At 33.4% G+C, this 23,204-nt stretch overlaps 1 protein-coding gene across 3 annotated transcripts in view; it reads right to left on the reverse strand.

The window, feature by feature from the left end:
• LOC145279739 (uncharacterized) overlaps positions 1-23,204 on the reverse strand; it is a 454,893-nt gene that overhangs the window by 37,597 nt on the left and 394,092 nt on the right. For all 3 annotated transcript variants that reach the window (XM_080131038.1, XM_080131037.1, XM_080131039.1), the window contains 8 exons: positions 21,045-21,211; positions 20,326-20,485; positions 15,112-15,306; positions 14,387-14,515; positions 12,261-12,404; positions 10,003-10,191; positions 9,188-9,330; positions 6,738-6,791 (listed from right to left, as the gene is read on the reverse strand). In XM_080131038.1, coding sequence (XP_079987164.1) covers positions 6,738-6,791; positions 9,188-9,330; positions 10,003-10,191; positions 12,261-12,404; positions 14,387-14,515; positions 15,112-15,306; positions 20,326-20,485; positions 21,045-21,211 — 1,181 coding nt within the window. The remainder of the gene's footprint in view (positions 1-6,737; positions 6,792-9,187; positions 9,331-10,002; positions 10,192-12,260; positions 12,405-14,386; positions 14,516-15,111; positions 15,307-20,325; positions 20,486-21,044; positions 21,212-23,204) is intronic.

Here is a 23,204-nt window from a genome sequence, read left to right on the forward strand (position 1 = left end):
GGTACCTGGGCGTTGCCCGGGTGTTTGTAGGTGTGTGTGAAAAAAAAAAAAAAAAAACAGGTGTCCGTGAAAAAAAAAAAAAAAAAAAAAAACCCGAAGCCTTTACGACGCGCAGTTGAAAAATAGTAAAGTGGGGGAAAAAAAAACAAAAAAAACAGGTGCGCATTTTTGATTGACGTGACAGCGATGGGTATTCAGCAGTTAGCATTTTGTGCGGGACAGTTTTTAATGAGGTCAATAAATCAGTTTGTTTGTTTTTAAAAACCCGCTCCCCCGTCTGATATGACAAAGTCGACATTGACCAAACGTTCACTGGCTCTAGGCCTGTGATTAGAGTCGAGTTTCGCTTTTTTTTATACCGAAAACCGAATGTAACGCGTGCCGATGCAGGAAATGTCGAATAATTAACGTTTGAAAGTCAATAAAATTAAATAGACAGGCGAGCTCTGTGGTTAAGTGTGAGATATTACAATTTATGGATGATATAAAAGGTTTTAAGAAGTTCTCTGAAAGAAGCCTTTTGTGAACATCGAGGAAAAGCGTACATACATACATACATATTCGCTTTTATATATATAGATATTAGAATTGACTAAAAATCAACTAAAAATAATACACAGCTTTTTAAAACAAGAAAATGAACAACAGTACTTAAATGTTAAAGTATTCAACTTTTAGTAAGTAAAGAAAAAGGAGTTTTGCATTGTGGATGGATCTATGTAGAGTGACGGTAACATCATTTTTGATATAGGTGAGCTAGTGCTGTGAAAGTGACAGAGTTTGGGAAACAGACAGATTTGCTAGGGTCAAATTCAAAGTATGAGGTTAAATAGGTTAGGCATGATGAGATAGGAAAGGACAAACTGATGATATCATGGGCACCGAATTAACTATAAACAAAGTTTTTAGTGGGAGCTTGTAGAGCACAGATTGCCAATTAAAAATGCTGTAATACTTAAAAAAAAAAAAAAAAAAAAAAAAAGTGAAAACCAACAAAGGTGAAAGATAGATATCTGTCTGTCTATCCATTTGATAAAGTAGTTAATAGAATTTCAGTCTATTTTATAATTGATTTTTCTTATTCATGTAAAACATGAATATTTCTTTCCAGAATAAATTCTCAAAAACTAAGATCTGCCTTATATTAATTATTTTTTCCTGTATGAGATAATGTCCTTTATTCACAGCCGTAGCAGGTATCCCCCCCCCCCACTAGATGGGTAATCAACACATATCTAGCCACACTGATGTAATAATCATGGTCATACAAAAATCAATGAAAAATCAGTGACCATGGAAGAAAAACTGATAAAGAAAAAAACAGCCGAGATTGAAGGAGAAACAAGAAACTAACAAAGAAAAAGGTATTTCATGTACTATAGTGATGAGGCATTTAAAGATTGCTGAATCATAATAAAAAAAGAATATTATAAGAATTATGAAGAGAAAGAACATGAAATAAAGAACTTTAACAAAGGACATTGTAAGAGAAGGAGTTACAAATTTACAAAAATTAAAACCTCAAATATCTCAATAAATTCAGTAACTTGAATTTTATTTTGATCAAGTGATTTTTTGAGAGTTTGGATCAAACAAGTCGAGGAATTTTAAGCAGATAATTTAAAAATAAAGATTAACCCTTTGGACCCTGACCTTATTAAGTAATAAAAATAAACAATAGTTGATTAGCAAAATTATTTGATAACGTGTTGTTAGAAGGTTGAAAAATCGGCCAAGTCGTCTTTAACTATGTTATTATATATTGACCATGCAGGGTGAGAAGGATTGAAAAAAAAAAAAAAAAAAAAAAAATTAAAGATAATCATTTTTATCTATATTAAGCAAAAGTAACAAATATTCTTAGGATTTGTCTATTCAACCAGCAGATTTAGTTATGAAAATGAAATTTCAAATGTAAGCTTTTGAAACCAAAAGAATGTACTATTTTTAAATAAAAATTATTCAACTTAAATTTTAGACATGTCAGGGCTATTGTTATAGCAGACATACAGATTTCCATAAAACTCAAAATCAATAAAAAAAATTGTTTTATTGAAAAATATAAAAAAAGATTTTGTGGAAAATTTTTAAAAATTAGAGAGAAAAAAAATGCATTTCTTAGAAATAAAATACTTCTCTGACAAATCTAAAACAATATTTACATTAGATTTGATGATTTACAAAATCAGTTGAAACAATTCGGATGTGCGTATGTGCTGTAAAACTCAGACAAAATTTATTTCTTGACATTTTACAAAGATTCAGTTTCATTTTTCCCCTACCTTTTTATGTGGACAAAAGTAAAACCTCACAAAAGCAAGAAATTGATCAAATTCTTAGAAAATTCTCAAAAAGTGATCAGGCAAAAGTGAATTTTGATTAAATGCAGATTCAAAATTAATTACAAAATAGATTTACAAAATACGACATGATGATCATCATGCAGATAGGTAAACAAATCTTAGCTGCATGCATGCACATATATAAAATAAATGTGTGTGTGTGTGTGTGTGATTAGGCAGTATTCATTCTTTCAAGCCTATTTCATTCAATAAAAGAAACATTCTGTGTCGAATTAGATCTGCTGATTATTCTTAAAGCTAATCCTAGAACACTTCAAGTCAGAGTGTAAGGTAAAGAAAATAAAATAAAACATTTCCAAAAGACGTTGTCTGGGACTTTATTTTTTTTGTGGAACTCCTTACCACAAGACTGCTTCTTGGCAGACAAGAGGGTTGTCTTTAAATCCAATGTCAACAAATACTTGTCATAAACTGTCCTCAAAATATTCAAATTTTTTCCATTCCATTTATCAGTTTCAAACCTCACATAATATACTTCATCATTCAACAAATAATCTATTCATATTATTAACCCTCACTTCAAATGGCTTCTAGTCTTTTATTTACCTCTCCCTTGCAAAGATTTGTTGAAATTTTTTTGGAAAGAAGGATCAATAGAGCTAATGGATGCACAAATATATATTGGGACATACACCACCCCATAATTCACTTACTCGTAACCATTTTAAAATGAAGATTTTCTTTTCAATAAATTTATTTTCATATATAAATCACAGTAAAATTTCAAAGTTTAAAAATACACTAATTTACAAAAACGACATTTTAAAATGGTAAAGCAACTTAGGCACCATCTTACACGTATACATGTGTGAGTGTATGTGGAAAGATGCAAAAACACGAAACAAAAACAGCCATATTCATCAAATTGAAATATGAAAGATTACTGAATAGCCAGGATGAAAAATGTTTAGAATTGAATCATCTGTAATTTGTTTTAGTGGGGGAAAAAATGAATAAATGAATAAATAAATAAAACTATTCATCATTGAAAATATTTAATTTTCATATTTCAGAACTTTGGAGATGAGAATTGATTATTCTACTACTACTGATGCATCCGAACAAGGTCAGAGGTTACATCAGCTAAAAACGTGATGAATAAAACAACTAAGAGGAGAATAGTAATCCAAATAGTACAATACAACATTTGACTAATTTGTAGGCCCCGTCCCTCACACACTTACTTTAAGTTTGTGTAAAAGTTTTTAATTCATGCGATATTACTGAATATTTTAGTAACAATTTAAGACCTACCAATGTCTAGAAACCTACAAAAGATAAATACAATACAAATATATATATATATATATATATATATATATATATATATATATATATATATAAAAATGATGATTGCAGCATCTGTTCAGATGATTTCCCTCTCAAGTTTCATGCTCTGCCTCGAATAGCCCCTAATGTGTACTCAGGTGGCTTTGAGATGATTTACAGGGACGATGACAGACATAACACACAAAAGTCAAAGTCTTAACAGGGTTGATTGGATCCGGATAAGGAATACCGTCTTTATACACAACCATATGCCTTTTCCGTCTAGTTGCAAACCTACATATCTTACTGCATATAACACACTGCACTACTGGGTTGTTGTGAAACATTGGATGACAATGGTCTATTAGTGTGAAATTATATATGGTTCATATAGCCTGCCTTTAAAAGAACACATTCACATGTTTCATATATCCAATTTGCATGGTCGCATGGCCAAGTCTCCAGATTTCTTTTCCGAAGTGCTTTTTTTTCAGCTTTGCATGTTTTAACCTCTTGACATGAAGAGAACCAGTTTTTACCAATTCTCATCAAGCACTACAATCGACTGCAGTTGGCCAAGATCAAAGTGTAGTATCTGTTCTTCAGATGTGGCACTTCAATTTCTCGTTCTCTTTCAGTGGAGGAGAAATCCTTCACGACTGAAACAATTTTTATTTTTGTACCTTTTCTCCACATTAAAAAACGACCCTGGTGTCTAACTCTGTCCCATGGGGAGACATTGTAAATAGGTACAATCAAGTGCAGTTGCTTCCCAGGTCTCAACATCAATATCTGCATCCTTCAGATTGATTTTAAGGCCATCCTTGTAGCAGTTTCTGGATTTATGTTGTGGATGCTATGTCCTCCATAGAAAAGTCCCTTGGCAGGCGACTGTCATTTATATGTACGAGGTGACCCACCCAGCATAACTGTGCAGTGGTAATCATAGATTCAAGACATGGGCACGGTGCTTTTTCTAAAAAGTATTAATTGAACTGAATTGCTATGAAACTATAATTTTGTTTAATGTCTACATATAAAATTAGTCTCCAAAACTTTTGATACATGAGGATCTGTTCAAGATTTAAAACCAAAAATTAATTTTCATTTGAGAATTTTAAATGCTTCCAAATTCCTTTAAAATACTGAAGGATCACTAAGTAATTCAATCTTTTCTTTATTATTTTATAATTATTATATATTTTCTTAATAATGAAATATGTGGCTTATTTACAAAGACAACAGGATCCAAAATTTTAATAGTATGTAGATATAATAAATGGATTGTTCATAATCTAGGACAATCTAAAGGCTCCCTTTGCATAGGGTGCCACTCCTTTCTCTGAATTAACCCTTCTTACCTAATGAATAAATAGAGTGTTTAGCTAGGAGGCATCCAATACTATTTTTAAGTTTTTGATATGACTCGAACGAGAATTGAACTTCAGTCTCCCAGCTCATTAGTGAACAGTTAAACAATTATGTTAAATATATAGATATACAGAGATTTAAATATTTTAGCACGGCTGTGTTAATTCAGAGAATACATGTTCTCAAAGATTAATTTCTTCTACTTAACATTGTTATGCACACAGGATAAGCAAGACACCAAATTTTATATATATATTGTATCTGTTAAAAAAGAAGGATGGAGGTAAAACATTTAATGGAGGTTGAAAAAAAAAAAAAAAAATTAAAAAAATTAAATAAGGGGTTAGAGTCAGCCGACCGGATTTCGCCCTCACTTTTCAATCAAGTTTTTTTTTTTTTTTATGGAGAGGAAATGCCTTAGAGACTCTCCATTGTATAATTATCATAATGATAGATTTATTTTAGTCGTATAATTTTTTTTTCCCCAGCTAATTTGATTTTAGTCGTTCCCCCATTTGAATTCATTTCCCAATACAAAAAAATAAAATAAAAAAAATACCCTCTATTCGGCTTTGAAAAGAGAGGACGGAACCCAGTCGACTTTCTTTCAACCTCCATTAAATGTTTTCCCTCCGTCCTTTTTACCAAAGATACAAAAAACCCGGTCTTCCTTTTTTAACAGCTATAATAAAGTTTTGTACCCCTAAAAAAAATAATTAAATATATATATATATATATATATATACACATGAAAAATTATGAGGAGATATTTGTTATGTATCGATTTTCAGTTTTTCAACAGTGCTCAATATGCAAGTAGAACTAGGTAAGTTACAAAAATATATATGGCAATTAAACTACACAGAATTTTCCATGTTTCATCTCTGTAAGTGAAATTAAACATAAAATTATTATTCAATGAAATGTTTAGTTTTAGGTCAACAACCTCCGTTGCAGAAGCAGAAGGAAGTTTATTATTTTATGAAGATAAGATTTTCATTGGATAATGAAATAAAGAGATCAGTCTGCAGCTGTGGACCAGACAAGTCTTTATCTTGATGAAACATAGAACATTCTTACCATATACATTTTCATAACTTTCGACTTACATACACACTAGTAAATACATTATATACTTTAATCAGTAATACTTGAATAAATATAGTTTCTAAAAATAAAACTGATTTTATTTACAGTATAATAAAATTCACCAAATTGGTCTTAATTTTTTAAAACTTGAATATTTAAACTTGTAAAATCTTTTATTTTTACTTGATTTTATTTTAAAATTAAAATATTAAAGTGAAGGAAAAAGTTATAAAAAATATAATTTGAAGATTTGAACAGATTTGTAAACAAACTTTTTTTCAAGTTCAAAATTGTCCAAATTTCTGAATCTTCTGGAACTAGCACTCTCACAACCCCAAAACACGATGCACTACTGCGTACAGCAAAATAAAAATCTAACAATTGAAAGTCATGCGCACAACATAAAAGTGTCATTTTCTTTGTGCGATACAAGACATTTGCGAGATACATGGATATAAAAGCCCTTCCCTTCAGCGCTTTTATAGGAGAAAAACAAAAAATGTTTCCGTTGCATGACAGGAGGCCTTGCTACTCGTGCAGATTGGCGAGGATGGGGAGGAGTTGTCTTCTGGCAACCAAGCGTTGGTGGGGATAACAGAGACGCAAGGAGGTAGGTGAGGGCACAGTAATTCACAAATGACTTACAACAACTTCCACAGAAAAGGGAGTAATTCAACTGACCTCCTCTTGGATCCCAATCTAAAAATTGAAATAATTCTTGTCATGGAACTGAAAAACACCTTTCACAAATTACAGCAGAATAATCTATAGAAAGGATATAATTTAGCCGCTTTCTGAAGAATTAGGGTTAGGATGATAAAATGATTGTAGCAAAGCAATAAAATGAAAAAAAAAAAAAAGTTACATTTTCAAAGATTTTTATATATAATTATATATATATATATATATATAATTATATATATAAAGATTATGTTCATGAAACTGAAGCATGTTAGCATGTTTTTTTAACAAGAAATATGTTAGTCTTTCCACCTTTTATCACCAAGTCATCTGCAGATAACTTCCTCTACATGTAGTAGAAAAAAATTTTCATCCCCTTGGTGATGAAAATTTTTAGATAATCTGAATACCCCCACCCCACTCACATGAGCATTTATCTGTCTTGGAAAAGCAGTGCATCAGGCAATAGTCATCATACAATCTATGAGCTTTGTGGGAAAAGAGATCTGTTAGTGTTTAGGAATCATATACTGTGTACATTTGCACTCATCTCTAAAAATCTTATCTTTCCATGGACTGTAGGGTTAACCCCCTATAATATTTTGTAACAAAACTCAAATGAAAGGAAAACAAAATCCTTCTATAAAAAGGAATATCCATATTTATTTAAATGACCTACTCTGTTGGGTGAAAGTTGCTGTGAGTTTAAAACAGGAAAAGAATTAAAGTAATAAAGTTTAGCTGCTGAAAATATTTTTTTAAGAGTGGTATATCTCCAAATGAAAGCAATCCTTCAATACAATTAGTTTACTCTGGCGGCTGATTGGTGATTCTGTGATCCAACCATCTCCAAATGGCTGCTCTCTGTGACTGGAAAAAATGTCAATTGTTATGTTTTGGATTGCTTTCCTTGAACATACTGAATCTTTTGTGTAAACTGATCCAGGACTTTGATCACCTATTTGTTTATTGCTATTATTTTCTGTTATTTTTTTACAGGAAAAGAAATGGTTACACATGTGAACATCATTTCCATTTTTTTTCCCTTGACTTGTTTTAAATCTACCACAATAGGTTTGGCGGTTCATCTTGGAACTATTTTTTTTATAAATAAGTAGTAAAGTTGGCTCAATTTAGTAAATTTCATTCTAAGATATTCATCAGATGAGTAACGTTAAAATCATAGTGAGATTGAACATCATGAAATTATTATCCAATGAAATGTCTAATTTTGGAGGCTATTTATTTTACTGTCACCAACCTTCCTGGTAAAAATATAAGGCATTTGTTCATTCTGAATATTTTATGAATAGAATAATTTCATTGGATAATAAAATGGGAGGAGACCAATCTGCAGCTGTGAACCAGACAACTAAAGAAACTAATGTTCCCAAACCGTCTAGCATGAAAATCTCATTTTCTGAGGTCTGACTTTTTGGCTGAGAAGCACTCCAGAGAAGTACCATGGAGAACAGTCAATCGTCAGAGAACAAGAATGGGACAATCAAAAGTTGTGATGCCCAAATGTGGAGAGGAGGACCATACAATGCAACATGACCTTATCTACACTCTAATGTCCAACCTGGACAGCTTGGAAGATCTTACAACTATGTAAAGACACACTAAGAATAAATTTCATTGAATAATAACTTTGTTATGTTCAATTCCACTTAAATTCTAACATTGCTCATAGATGTTAATTGAAATATATTCCTGAGACATATACAAAATAACAGCCAATCAGAAAACGGCAAGTTCGCACATTTCCATGGGAAATGTTTCCGACATAAAAAAAAAAAAAAAAAAAAGGTAAAATGATTTTCTTGAGAAATCAGTTGATGTGGTTCCCAGGCAGCTTGTGAAGCTGGTGGTGAATGCTGGAACCTATATTGAATTCTAAATAAAATCCTATGCTATACAATTTCTTATTTTCATTTCTTATAAGTATTATATTTTAGTAATGGATTATAAACTACACTCTATACTCTCGTAATATTTAGAAAGTTTCTAGCTTAAAACCCTACTCCCAAGAGGCCCACACTGAAAGCAAAAAATATCACAAAAATGTTTTCCAACAAAAATACAGAAAACAGCAATTCATTCAGACCAAAATATTTCTCATAAACAATGTTAAAATTAAAAGTAAAATTATACGAATGCAGATAAGTAATTTGTTTTACTAAGTTTTCACTTGTTTTGGTAAGAATGTTAGTATAAAAAAATGTCTATATTTGCGTATCATGCGATTTTCTGAAACCTAATTTTAAAATTGTACATGTACAATTTTAAAATATATTTCCATACATACACATGATCCTTGACCTCGTCTTCTGAGAATAATATGTGGATTATATAAAGAAATCATCACGAATATCTACAGTAAATTGAAAGCCAACTTAAAGCAGAAAATGTACCTGATGTTGCTAATAGATTTTCGGGCTTTTCTGTAGACAGGAATATGTGAGGAATCAGATGGCGTTGTAGATAATCGTCGCTTATCCATTTTGGTGAGTTTATCAACTTCTGGTTGTCTTGAAGAAATTTCCGTTTGAAGCTCCTGGAAAAAAAAGAAAAAATTTGTGTCAACTTGAAAAGTCAATATTGTGATAACATTATTGACAAAAATTGTCTTTCATAAAACAATTTGAAATTGCTTCGTCATCATCTACAATTTTTTCTAAAAAAAAAAAAAAAAAAAAAAAAAAAAAAATCAGGATTATTGTTCTCTTGAGTTATTTTTACATTACATTTTGGGTGCTGTAACCTCCGACCTTAAGGGTAGCATACTCTTGTGCCATTAGCTGTGACCAGGTAGAAGTCCTAAGTAATTGTATTGAAACATTTAAAAAATAACACTCAAGATGTTCACAATAGTCAGTGTAATCCAAGTCGTATAAATTATCAATCCTCATCTCAAAAATTCAAAAACACGTGATTATACAAGATTGCATCAAGTGATATTTAGAGACAAATTATATTTCTTTTCGATATCTATTTGGTCACTAGATTGACCAATTTGCTGTCTGTTCTAGTATATCAAGCGACAGTGATCTGTGGATAAGGCCCTATTAATTGCACTCCATAATCTTCTATGCTTACCTTCAAAAAAACATACTATTTTAATATATTACAAAGAAATGTAAAGCCTGTCATGTGAAGGCAATCAAATTATTGGACCAAAAATGAGAGCACAAAAAGTATAAAAAAAAATAAAAAAATGCAAACGAACCTGATGTTGCTGTATAAGTTGTTGCACTGTCGTGATATCCTTAGGTATCGTTACTTGGTCTTTATCAAGCAAACTGTTCTCTGTATTGGCGAGCCATTTTAACAGAGATTCTAACAAAGCAGCATTCTGTCGCACAGCCTGAAGGCCATCGTTCAAGCGGACACCTCGTTGCTTGCACCAAGAAGTCAGCTACAAAGAAAAAGAAGTCAGTTGATTGATTCTTGAATAAAGAATATTTCGTTGATCTTTACTTTGGAGATTTTTAAAAAGGATTTATCAAATGTTTATGAATATAGTTACAAAAACAAAACGTAACCAGCAGGGTTACCTATTATTGTTCAGATTGGGAAAGGGAATACTTGCACATGCAAGAATATAGTCAGGAGTAACATCAATTGGTTTGTTTATTTTATGGTATATCAACCCTTTTCAGGTTGTTTATTACCACATTCAGTAGTTTGGAAAACGTTTTTAGGTTTCAAGTTCTTTATATCTTCAAATAAAGATTCAGAGTGTTTGGTTTGGTTGTTTTGTAAAAGAAACTTGTTTTGGGCTTTGCAGAATGTAAATGAGTTTTGCAAAGGGGAAAGTAAAAAAAGCAATAACATCAACATTATGTCAGGAAGCTCCAGTAATCCTGATGTGGCAGCACCAGGTACATATATTTTTAAAAGGATCTGCCACTTTTGCTTCCATGAAAATTAAATCAAAAACAGCTCATTACACTCTCTATAACGTCTATTATCTACATTCCAAATTCTAATCTATCGTTCAAATTTCTTGCAAATTTTGATTTTCAGAGAGAGAGAGAGAGAGAGGAGGTTTAACAAGAACATATTCAGAGGTTTTTCTAATTTGTCTCTAATATCAACTGTACAAATCGTAAATATTTAAATTTCAAACCTTTTAGGGGACAATTATGATCCCCCCCCCTCCTCACTTTTCCAAATCAAAATATATGCAAACCATAAATTATCCTCTGTAACCCAATGACTAAAAATATCATTGGTTCTGCTAGATCACTTGTTAAAAACTGATCTAAAATTTGACAATCATTAAATGCACCCGAAGAATGTCAGATTTCATCAGGCAAAGCGTTATGAATATAACATGAAAATAGTAATCCAAATGATCCAAAATTGATCAATGTCAAATTGCCAATCATAAAATATGCTTAATATATTGAAATTCATGCAGATTTCATATTTACTATTAGAGAGCAAATTCTATATATATATTAATAAAGTAGCCACAGGAATTCTCCTCTGGACAAAAGTATCGTAGGTGTACAACAACAGATGCCACAGATAAATTCAATACATCTAGGCTAATAGCTACTATCTTATGTAGCTTTTGAACACCATTTAAGATATATTCAGTCGTGATAATAAAATACTACATTGCATCCTACGAGCAACACCATCACAATCCCAATATTGTTAGAGGAAGAAGTCCCTATTTTTCTCTCTAAATATTTAGTACTACCACTGCTACTAGTAGTTAATGGGAAGAATTCCTCCCATTAACTACTAGTAGCAGTTGTTTCTTTTCCTCGTGACAAGGTTTCCCCTGGAATAAATGCACTGAGTTATAATTAATTTTTAGTTCATTCTTTTATTTTCTATTATAGATTACATGCGGATGGTAACACCTGCTAGCTAATAGGCCACACTACCTTACTTTTATTTGACACATTAGGTGAAAACACAGAATAATCACAACACATAATCAAATCCTCATGTTAAGAATGGGTTTATAGACACTAACATTGGTACTCTGGCACGGTACATTCATTTTGGCCACAGGCGCCAGTGCCTGCTATTTACTGGACCGGCAGTGGCTCCAACTAACTGTAGTTAGTTTTTTTTAGGGGGGGGGGTGCATACTTCCACCGGGCAACACTGGTATACAAGTCTTGTTAATATATATATCTCATAGTACCGATTTCAAAAGTTAAAAAAAAAAAAAAGACTTGGGTGCTATCAGCTAGAATTGAAACCAAAATATTTAATGCTCCAGCCGCTTTCACTATCGTTTGAGCAAGCTTTATAGATATATACTTAAGTTGTAAAATTAAACCACTTTTACCTATGATTAGCTTACGCAAGCACAAGCAAATAAAAATGTCCGCAAGTTGAAATGAACATTTTACATTTCAAACACTTTGCCAAACGATGACTTTAGTAGTATTGCATTCAGGACTAAGAACGGTAGACACAGACATATAAAAAAACTACAAAAGAAAAAAGGTAACTTACTTCTTCCCACCGTGCACGTAGGACGGACAACCATTGTTTGAGAGAAGATAAGGAATCAGGATGACATCGAGTCACTATTTCCTGACCAATCGCCAACGCCTCACGTAAATGGGTTTCTTTACGAAGGAGGTTTTCTTCAAATTTCTGGAAGGAAAAATAAATAGTTTCAATAAAATTGAAGTGTTAATATTTGTTTAAGATTTTTGACAGAAAGTGGTATATCTAATGCGGTCTTTGAATGTTACATGTTTGGATTAAGCTTCCTTTAACAAAACACTGATCTAAAGCTGACTGCTTTTGCATTCTAACCATAAAAATGCTAGCACTTCATGAAGCTGCTATTTTATGGTAATTTTTAGTTTATCACAATACATATTTTCTTGGTTGCAATCTTTATGATTATAATTTCTTGTGCATGTAGAATGGTATGTCAGTTTTCATTCATAGGAACTTGTAACTTAAAACAAATGTTAGATATTGGCAGGCGACCCTGGGAAGAGAAACATCTGATGAGTTGCACGTATATAAATGGATTCCACATGAAAAATGCAAAACTTTCCACCATTGTCTATTAGAATGCATAATTTTACCCACGGAATATCAGTCAAAGGATTGAAACAATAGACAATGTTAAATATTAAAAATTCCAGTGGGAAAAGAATGTCTATATAAATAAATCGTCATAAAGAGAAAAGCGGGTAGTTGGTCAGAGAGAAGTAAGACTGTCACATTTCTTCACTGCCAACCTGCGACCCAACCATGCACCAACCTCACACGCTTTTAGAAAATGTCAAAACACCAGTAATAACTTATAATCAGAAGCTGATTTGTTGGTGTGAAATAAAAATATTACTTTATAGAACAACTGTGTTGTGTTTTACTCTCTGTCAGTGTGTATATATCTTGGACCAGTGACAAAAGTAGATGGTAACAATTATATAGACTGGAAAGCACATTTTGAACCACCGGCCGCAGCAAATACATAACACAATGCTAAATAGGTTCATCTCTGAATACACGTATGTTAGGTTGGTTTGTCTAGTTAAGCCATTACAATGGATGGTTTAAAAAAAAAAAAAAAAAACAATTTTGTGAATGAAAATAAAAATAAGACTAAAATGAAAAAAAAAAAAAAAGCTTTAAACTTATTAAATCATCAAATTACCAAAAGATAGTATCAATTTGAAGATTTCATTGTCTATCATTGTGTTTAACAAGCAAAACTGTTTGAAATCCACTTCTACCATCATCATCAGTTAGAATTATACATCAATATCAAAACTAAAATGTTTTTTCCCCCTATTAATTCTGGATATGGTGCAGAACTTTCCTGCAGAATACAACATAATTGTTTTCAAATCCAATAAATCTTCCTCATCAATAATAAAATTTTCCTCATCAATAATAACATTTTCTTCATTTATTTTCAATCCTCTCTTAGTATTCATTTATATTTAAAAATAAAAAAAAAGGCTTCATTCTACATTTCTTATCAATAATGCATTGCCGAGTTTGTATTATCAGTCAATTATAAATTAGTGTGTATGAGAGGAAGGGGTGCTTATGTTGATTTGGTTGTTTTGTTTTACGGCATATCAACCTTTTTCGGGTTATTTAATGCAGAATCGAGTCCTTTTGGTAAAAGTTTTTATGCTTCAAGTTCTTTATATCTTCAAATATTTATTCGTGGTATCTAATTTGCTTGTTTTGTAAAGAAAATTGTTTTTGTTTGTGGCTTTGCGAAACATGATTGAGTTTTACAAAGAGAAAGGAAAAAACAATGTTTGTTTATGAAGCAATATTTTCAAACAGCATGATCGAGTAGCACAAAAGCTTATGCTGGAATCAATCTTTAAACAGCTGTCATAAAAAAAAAATTCAAAATGCTCAAGTTTCCTCCTCATCTTTCCCAAATTTTTGTTGTCATGCATAAACAGAGGATGACAATGCTGCTTATAGGAACCTAATTCTGGTTTTCAGGTTGATTCTTTTATCAAGGTTTCAATTAATTCCATTTCTTAATAGCATGTATGAAGTAATTCTTACCTATGAAACAAATTTATTGAAATCAAATTAAAAATTTACAAATAGAAAATTCATTTCTAAAGTACAAAAATCAAACCAACCTTATGGTCTTCTTTCTGTTTAAGTAAGGAAACTTCATCATCTGGAAATGAACCTTGATAACGTAATTGTCTTTCAGCTTCAGCAAGCCAATCCAATAAACTTTGGGCTTTTTTATGGAAATCGTCAGCCTGGGAAAATTTAAAAAAAAAAAAAAAAAAAAAATTCATTAAAAGGAAAGATTAAAAAGAAAAAAAAGCACAGCAATATTAGAATTTAACTTTAAATGCAAATATGAAATAAAAACAAAGATAAAATCTATACAAAAGAAATATTTATGCTTCTACCCCCACTCTTTGTTTTTTGTAGGTCTTTTGTTTCTTTAATGATATATTAAACATTGGAAGTCATGTAATCCTTGGTTTTGTAGATATAATTTGAATGAAAAAAATAGTTTGCAATTAAATTTATTGCAAATGAACCCATTAAAAAATGGATTTAACATCTTAATAAACATTCCACAAAGAAATTATATCATTAAGTAATTTTAGTTAATATTCTTTGATTTGTTTTCTGAAAGTTAAATCTATTATTTAGGTTGGTTTGTCTAAAAAGCTCTTGTAAGTGAAATCTGTACATTTTATAAGTATGAATCTAATAGTATATTGTTGATATAAAGAAGCTCTTCATTTTAAGAAGAACAGAAAAAGAAAAAGTTTAAAATACTGCCCACATTAAGAACTAATTACAAATTGCACAAAAACTATGAGTAAAAAATGCTGGTTACCATTCTGTGTGCTTGTTCTAAGCGTTCTTGTTTATTAACACTGAGTGAGCAGATGCGATCCCACAACGTGGTCAGTTCTATTAACTGAGCTTGTTGTTGAGTTGTATCTTCTTCAGATTTCTCGATAAGCTCTTTAGCAGCTTTGCGTACAAACTGGACAGTGTTTGACCTGGCACCCAATTCGTGTTGGAAGGCCTGTTAAGAGGAAAAAACAAAGTGATAATGCGTCAAGGAGTTAGTTATGATTATAATTTTATTTAAAACTTTACAATCTTTTGGTTTTGATTTCAATAAATATTAGATTAATAATAAATAAAAAGTTAAATGTAGGTGAAATACACACAAAATAATGCCTAATAGTTTTATAAATACAAATATAATTTTTACTTTTTGTATCAATCTAGGTGGATCATTTAATGTTAGAAAATTTTTAGCTAAGGTACATTATAATGAATAGTTTGTATGTAGTTTCCTAAATATGAAATTTTTTAAAAAGACTTTTTTTCATTTTTTTTTTACACAGTGATCACCACTTATCAAGGCCCGGAAGCCACTCAGGGATAAGGGTTATTGCAAGTACATTACGTTAGTGAGGAGATTTGATGAAGTGTTTACTTAAGGGGGCGGTTCATTAGGAATTTGTTAACATTAGACTTGAAGACATCCAAGTTGTAGTCCGGAGGGAAGCAGGCAGACGGAACAGAATTCCACAGGCGTGCAGTTCTAAGAAAGGAGCTTTGCTCATGAAATCCGCGTTTTGATTTAGGCACAGATATAGAGTGGGGGAAATTTTTCACCGTGGATTCAGCTAGACGGGTGTTTTTCGTGAAAGATTGGCTAGGGGGGACCAGGGATTGGAGTTCAGACGAGCACCTGCCATGAAAATAACGATAAAACAAGGATAGGCTCGCAACGTCTCTTCTGTGGGAGAGGGGTTGCAGGGTAGAGAAAAGGGCATCCCCCACTAAACCACGAAGTCTATTTTGTACTCTGTCAAGGCATGATAGGCTGTTTTTGGCAGCTCCTGCCCAGATATGGCAACAGTATTCCATCCTTGGCCGTACTTGGTTTTTATATAGATAGAGAATTGCATCAATAGTGAGATATCTTCTGGAGCGGTAGAAGGATCCCACCATCTTTCCAGCGACCTTGGCAACAGACTTGATGTACGTGTTCCATTTCAGATCAGGAGTAAAGGTCAAACCCAGAAGCTTGTCAAAACACGGGGCCTCACCCAGACTAGAGCCATCCATCACAATTGATGCCAGCTGGGGATCAGAGCATTGATGATGTAATGATAGGAGTTTGGTTTTGGATGCATTAAAGGTAACTAGCCACATCTTCCCCCACTGAACCACGCGCTCGAGATCAGAGGAGAGAGAATCAGAGAGAACTTCGTCATTTACAGCCTTTGATGTGTTGCCGTAGATGGTCGTGTCATCAGCATAGATGTCAACGAATGATTTAAGTATGTGTTTAGGGAGGTCATTGATGTAGATCAGGAAGAGAGTTGGGCCCAGGATTGACCCCTGAGGGACTCCAGCATTTATATTGCAGGCCTCCGATTTTTGTCCATCTACCACTACTCTTATGAGCCTATCGGAGAGAAATGATTTAATGATTGAGAAAACATTTCCAGTTATACCGTAGCTGGAAATCTTGTGAAGTAGACCCTTATGCCATACTTTGTCGAAGGCCTTTGATATGTCAAGAGCAATTGCCCTAGAAAGGAAGCCTTTGTCAAGAGATTCACTAATCCTGTGGGATATAACCGTCAGCACATCTGCGGTAGATCTTGCAGAGCGGAAACCATATTGTGTGTCACTAAGGTTATTCCTGCTGAGGTGGTTGACTATTTCTCTATTTAATATTGATTCCAGCAACTTACTCATAACACAGAGAAGACTTATTGGTCTGTACTGAGAGGGAGATGACTTATCACCTGAATTCTTAAATACAGGGCAAACTGATGAGGTCTTCCAGGGGGTCGGAAAGCACTTCTCCTTAAGGCAGCGCTTAAATAGTTTCGTAAGTATGGGAGCAAGTTCTGGTTGAAGCTTTTTTAACACTATAATTGGGATGCCATCAGGGCCAGTTGCTTTACTGGAATCTAGGTTCTTTATTAGCTTGGCGACCTCATGCACGGATATTTGTATGTTACCTAGCTTGTTCTGTGTTATAGGAGGAAATATGGGGAGTTGATGGCCTTCGTCACATAGGGTAGAATTAGCTGCAAAGTTCTTTGCAAATAGTTTGGCCTTGTCTGACGCTGACGAGATGACCTCTGGTCCATTGATAATGGTTGGGATAGAACGCACACTTCTGTTCAGGATCCTATTTGTTATTTGCCAAAACTGGTGGGAACCAAGCCGCTGATCAGCTACCTTGGATTTAACAGACTGGGCATATAGCTCTCTTGCATTTTTTATTACTCTTTTACAGTGGTTGCTGGCAGTCCTGAAAGTAGCTTTAGTCTCAGTGCATCTATTACGTTGGTAGCTATGGAAAAAGTGATTTCTGTGCGCGATAGCAGCAGCACATTCTGGGGAGAACCATGGCTGGCTGTTAGGTTTTTGTTGGAATTTTTTAGATGGTATGAATTGGTCTATGCTTACAATTAACCATTCGGTCAGATCTGATACTATAGAGGACACTTCCTTTTTAAACATGGAGTGCAGAGGTAAATCAGATATGAATGTACGGAAGCTATCCCAGTCAGCCATAGAGTATCGGTATACAGTACGGTGGAGGGGTACGTCTGGGGGCTTCTTACATTTCGTTTTTATCTTAACTGATACGACGGAGTGGTCGGAGGATCCTAGAGGAGAATGAACGGTACATGAACATAGCTCAGGGGAAGTTGAGAGAAAAAGGTCTAAGAGGCTTGCATATTGATTGGGTGTATCGGGCACACGGGTGGGTTCGCGAACAATCTGAGTGAGGTCATAAGCAATGGCAAAATCATGACAAAACCTCCCATCTGTCTTATTTGAATGGGTCAGCCATTCCACGTTATGGACGTTGAAGTCACCACAGATGTGGATGTTAGCCGAGGGATGTGAAGACAGTATGTGGTCTATTTTCTCAGATATGCTCTTAAAGATAGTAACTCCGCTGTTGTGGGGCCTATGGAGGGCAAATATAAATGCAGTGGTGTTAGCAAGTGCAACCCTGAAGCACATATAGGGTAAATTAGGATCTTCTCTAGAGATATCCCTGCCACATGGGAAGCCATCCTTAATGTAGGCACATATTCCATGCCCTTGGGAGTCAGATTTAGCTGTTAAATTGGAGTATCCATTAATTATGAACTCATCTAGGGAAGTGGTTGGCCCTATTCCAGTTTCACATAGAAATAATATGTCCGGTTTCGTCTCCTGTAATTGGGTTTCAACCTCTGGAAGATTGGAATGTAGACCCCTGATATTGGAGAAGGAGACCTGGTAGTAGGGGTCTACGCTGGAAGATGGGGTTCTAAGGAGACTTGGTAGTAGGGGTCTACGCTGGAAGATAGATGAAAGATATATTTATACAGATTTAGGTGCTGTTGGGAGGCTGAAATTGCTTGAAAGATACATTTATAATTTACGTGACTGAAAATATTTTAGATAATTCTTATTTTGATCACGTAAATTATTTTGAGTCAAAATAACACCCTTAAGCTGGATGTTTGTTCTTCACATAAGCAACAGCAGTTTGCCTCCTTTTTTCACCAAACATGACATGGCATCCAAAACAAAACTCTTAAGACATGTCTCCTTTTGAGCCATTCTGGCATTTCAACAGCGTCTAAATTTGCAAACCCCACCCCCATACTCAAATAGTTCTAGGTTCGTGTGCCATTGTTTCCTTACAGCAGGCACATTTTTTTTTTTTTTTTTTTTACACAGTGATCACCACTTATCAAGGCCCGGAAGCCACTCAGGGATAAGGGTTATTGCAAGTACATTACGTTAGTGTGTAGATTTGATGAAGTGTTTAATTAAGGGGGCGGTTCATTAGGAATTTGTTAACATTGGACTTGAAGACATCCAAGTTGTAGTCCGGAGGGAAGCAGGCAGACGGAACAGAGTTCCACAGGCGTGCAGTTCTAAGAAAGAAGCTTTGCTCATGGAATCCGCGTTTTGATTTAGGCACAGATATTGAGTGGGGGAAATTTTTCACAGTGGATTCAGCTAGACATGCTAACCATGCCCGCTTATTTGTCTCTGCACCAAAACCACAATAGAACACTTTCATCAAAATTACTCCTTTGAACTTCAATCTATGGTTCCCCTTGCCAAACTTACAAAAAACATTTGTCTAGCTACAACCGCTATCAACAATTTTCCCCTCACTCTCTCTCTGCCTAAATCTAAAAAGATTCCATGAACAAAGCTTCTTTCTTAGAGCTTCCCGCATGTGGAACTGTGTTTTGCTAGCCTGCTTTACAGTTGACTACAATATGGTCGCCTTCAAGTCCAATGTAGACAAGTTCTCTCTTAAATAATCAAATTATACACAATTTCCACAACTAACGGTTACTATGCTCTTGTCCAGATGACCATCTTACATTCATTAACCATTATCTTTGAGTGGCTTTCTAACCTTGATAAGTGGTGACTCTTTTGTAAAAAGTGGAGAAAAAAAAAATTTGTTCATCCCAATTTTCTTGATGAATTCCAAAATATTGTGGAGGAGGAATTTAAGCTTCTCAGGATAATGCCATGATGTGCCTGGTTCTCATTTTTTGAAGCCGCAACAGTCAACATGATATGCATCTTCATTTTTAAACTGATGTGTGTGTGGGTGTACATGTGATATACAGAGTGACTCCTACTACCTTTTCTTTGAAAAGACTAATATTATGCAAGTATTAAAATAGTAAAAGAAGATCAAAAACCACACTGTGACAAGGGATTTTTGAAAATTCAGACTAAAGATCGAGAAATAGAAAGGAAAGGGAAAACAATCTTTGACAAATTAAAAACATAATTTTGCTTTTAAGCAATCAAGATTTAAAAAAAATACTGTTTTAATATTTTCTGTACATGATTGAAATGATTCAACAATCACACCAAAATGATTAAAGCATTAATAGTATATAGCAATTTTCACTTTTGCTAGTAAATGATTTCAAGTTTGTTGTTTATACAAACAAAATAGCAGAACGTGAATTTCCAATGAAAAGTACAAAGTTGTTTGAGAAAGAATCATCAGCTAGACGTTACTTACTTTATGTGCTTCAATAAGATTGTTGACCGTTTCGATATCACCATGAACAGGCTGCTCCTCCGACAAACCGGGTTCAGCTTTGGAGAGCCAATCTAAGAGGGCCTGTAGTGCCTCATTGAACTGACCAGAAAACAACAGAGATTCTTCCAAATTTCGTTGTCTAAAGAAAAAAAAAATTTTTTTTTAAATTTTAAAACATTAACAGAAAGTCATTTAAATTTGTTCATATATTGATTATTAATTACCGCCAAAAAATTATATTTAAAATTGCACTTAATTAAACAAACAAAAATACAGAAAATCTTTATGATGTACGTACTTGTCATGGAATGAAGATATATTCGAAAAAGCCTGTAAATTTACCAAGTATTTTGTTTTTAATAAAGAAAATTTTTTTTACGATTTTTAGTGATTCATAATTAAATAGAATAACACAGCCCGTAAATCTCAGTAGCTGAATTTAGTCGTTGGCTTTTGAATTTTAACATTCTAAAAAACATTGCTTGCTCATAATATTTGATTTTATGTAAAAAAAAACTAAAAAAAAATTAATTTATGTGATTTTTGGAACATGACATCTTCGTTCCATGAGTACTATGTACATCATAAAGATTTATCTGTAGTTTTTTTTATTAAGTGTAATTCTAAATAACTTATAAAATTGTAAATGGTGGTTTTGTTCAAAGAAAAAAAAAAGAAAAAAATAGATTTCCACCAACCTGGATACAGATTTGCCGCACACAACATTCCATCTGTTTTTTAGTTCTGTCAACATCTGTTGTATGAGAGGGACGTCATCTTTCGGGCATCGGTCTTTAAGGCATCTGGCTGTACGATTTATTGTATCATATACGGGTTGTTTAGCACCCAAATTCCGTTGGAATTCCTGAAATAAAGAAAAATCAATCTTATAATTCCAGTTTTCAAAGAAATAATTGCTACAAAGTTAAAAAAAAACAAAAAACAAACTCATTCATCCTGGCATCCCTAAAAAACTATCAGTGATATTTCATTTTAAAATAATTTCCATATTAAATATGTAGACTGAATGAATGCATCTTATTTTACAAGAATCAATACAATCTCTAAAAAAGTTCTGGTGGTCCACTGTCACACTTCAGTTTGAAATCAGCTTAATGTGTAGATTGAATAAACGCATTTTAAGATGTTGACACTTGTGAATAAATATGACTTGTTTTAGACAAATATGTCAGTCAATCTATTCATTATTATTGTCACCAATAAAAACAGAATCTTAATTACAAATTCACATCACAGTCCATTTTGATTGTTTACCTTTTCAAATGAAAATAAGCATTGAAATCTAATTGCCACGATTTGAAACATTTCTAAAATTATTTCAAAGACAAAGTCTCTTTTTTCAATGAAGGGGTGGAATTTTGCTGCCATCTTAAAAAATGGCAGCAAAATCCCACCCCTTTATTGTTGTGGCCCCTAGATGTTAGAAAACCTTATACTCTAATACTTTCTTTCTTCTGACTGCTAGACTTTGGAATTCTAGCCCTGCTTTTTTGCTTCCCTAACTGTATTAAACTGTAGAAGTTTAGATGTAATGTGAACAAACATCTGGCTGTTCAACTCCCCAGTCTCCTATTAGACATGATCTCAAATAGAAAACTCTTGCATTCCAGGTGGCAATATACTTTGTTTGAAGTAAATTTTTTTTTATAATATCAAAAAAGCATTTACTCTCAAATGTAATCAACATTCAAGAATATTAACAAAAAATGAATCAAAATTATGAAAATTTTTTAAATCTAATTTTATTTTTAATTTACTAATACACAATATTTAATAAAAATTGATAAAATTGTTTCTGAGATGGGTATATCTGATGACACCACTCTCTATAACAAGCACAAGGGGAAAACAAATGAACACATATCTAAGGAAATGGCAGAAACACTAGAGGAAGACCTCCAATCTGTAGTGGAATGGGGACATAAATGGAGGGTCACATTCAATGCCGCCAAGACTAAGCTTGTTTCCTTCAATAATTACAAGAAACCTTCTCTACCACTAATAGCAATGGCCAAGAACATGTTACCCAAAAATACTTCCTTTAAACTCCTCGACCTAACGTTTACAGGGAATATAAACTGGAATAGATACATTGAGAGCATTGCCAAAGCTGCTGCGGAGAAGGTGGGCTCTCTCTACCATGCTAGAAAACTACTTAGGCCTGTGAGTATCCTGTACCTCTATAAGGCCACCATTCGTCCATGTATGGAGTACTGTTGTCACATTTGGGCTGGTGCATCTGCTACTTGTCTCTCACTCTTAGACAGGGTTTAAAAGAGAGTTGCCAACCTGATAGGTCCTGAACTGTCATCTAGGCTTCAGCCTCTGTCCCATCGACGAAATATTGCATCCCTCTGCCTGTTCTACAAGTACTTTAATGGTGAATGCTCTGACGAACTATGAACACTTGTACCCCCTCGACATGAATACCCCTGACAAACCTGACAAGCAGCTAACTCCCACCCTTTCACAGTAGATATCCCTAGGTGTAAGAAAGCCTTCTACTCCAATAGTTTCTTCCCCAGAACTGCTAGACTGGAACTCCCTTCCAGGATTCTGTTTTCCCAACTGTACTGACATGCAGAAGTTCAAGTGTAATGTGAACAGACATCTTGTTACTCATCTCCCTTCATAATACCCCTGCAACTTATGTCCCGGATAGTAGCCCCCTACTTCAAAGTGGCACTGTGCCTTGTTTGGGGTGAAAATTGAATAATAAAAAAAAAAAAATAGATGAAAAAAAATTCAAACAAAATAATAGGTTAATGTAGTTTGCTTGAAACATTGCTTAATGCTTGTATAAAATGAAATTTAGATTTATAGACGGCAGAACAATG

This window comes from Euprymna scolopes, chromosome 7 (assembly GCF_053919585.1).
Source record: "Euprymna scolopes isolate OS-2025 chromosome 7, ASM5391958v1, whole genome shotgun sequence".
Taxonomy (NCBI): Eukaryota; Metazoa; Mollusca; class Cephalopoda; order Sepiida; family Sepiolidae; genus Euprymna; species Euprymna scolopes.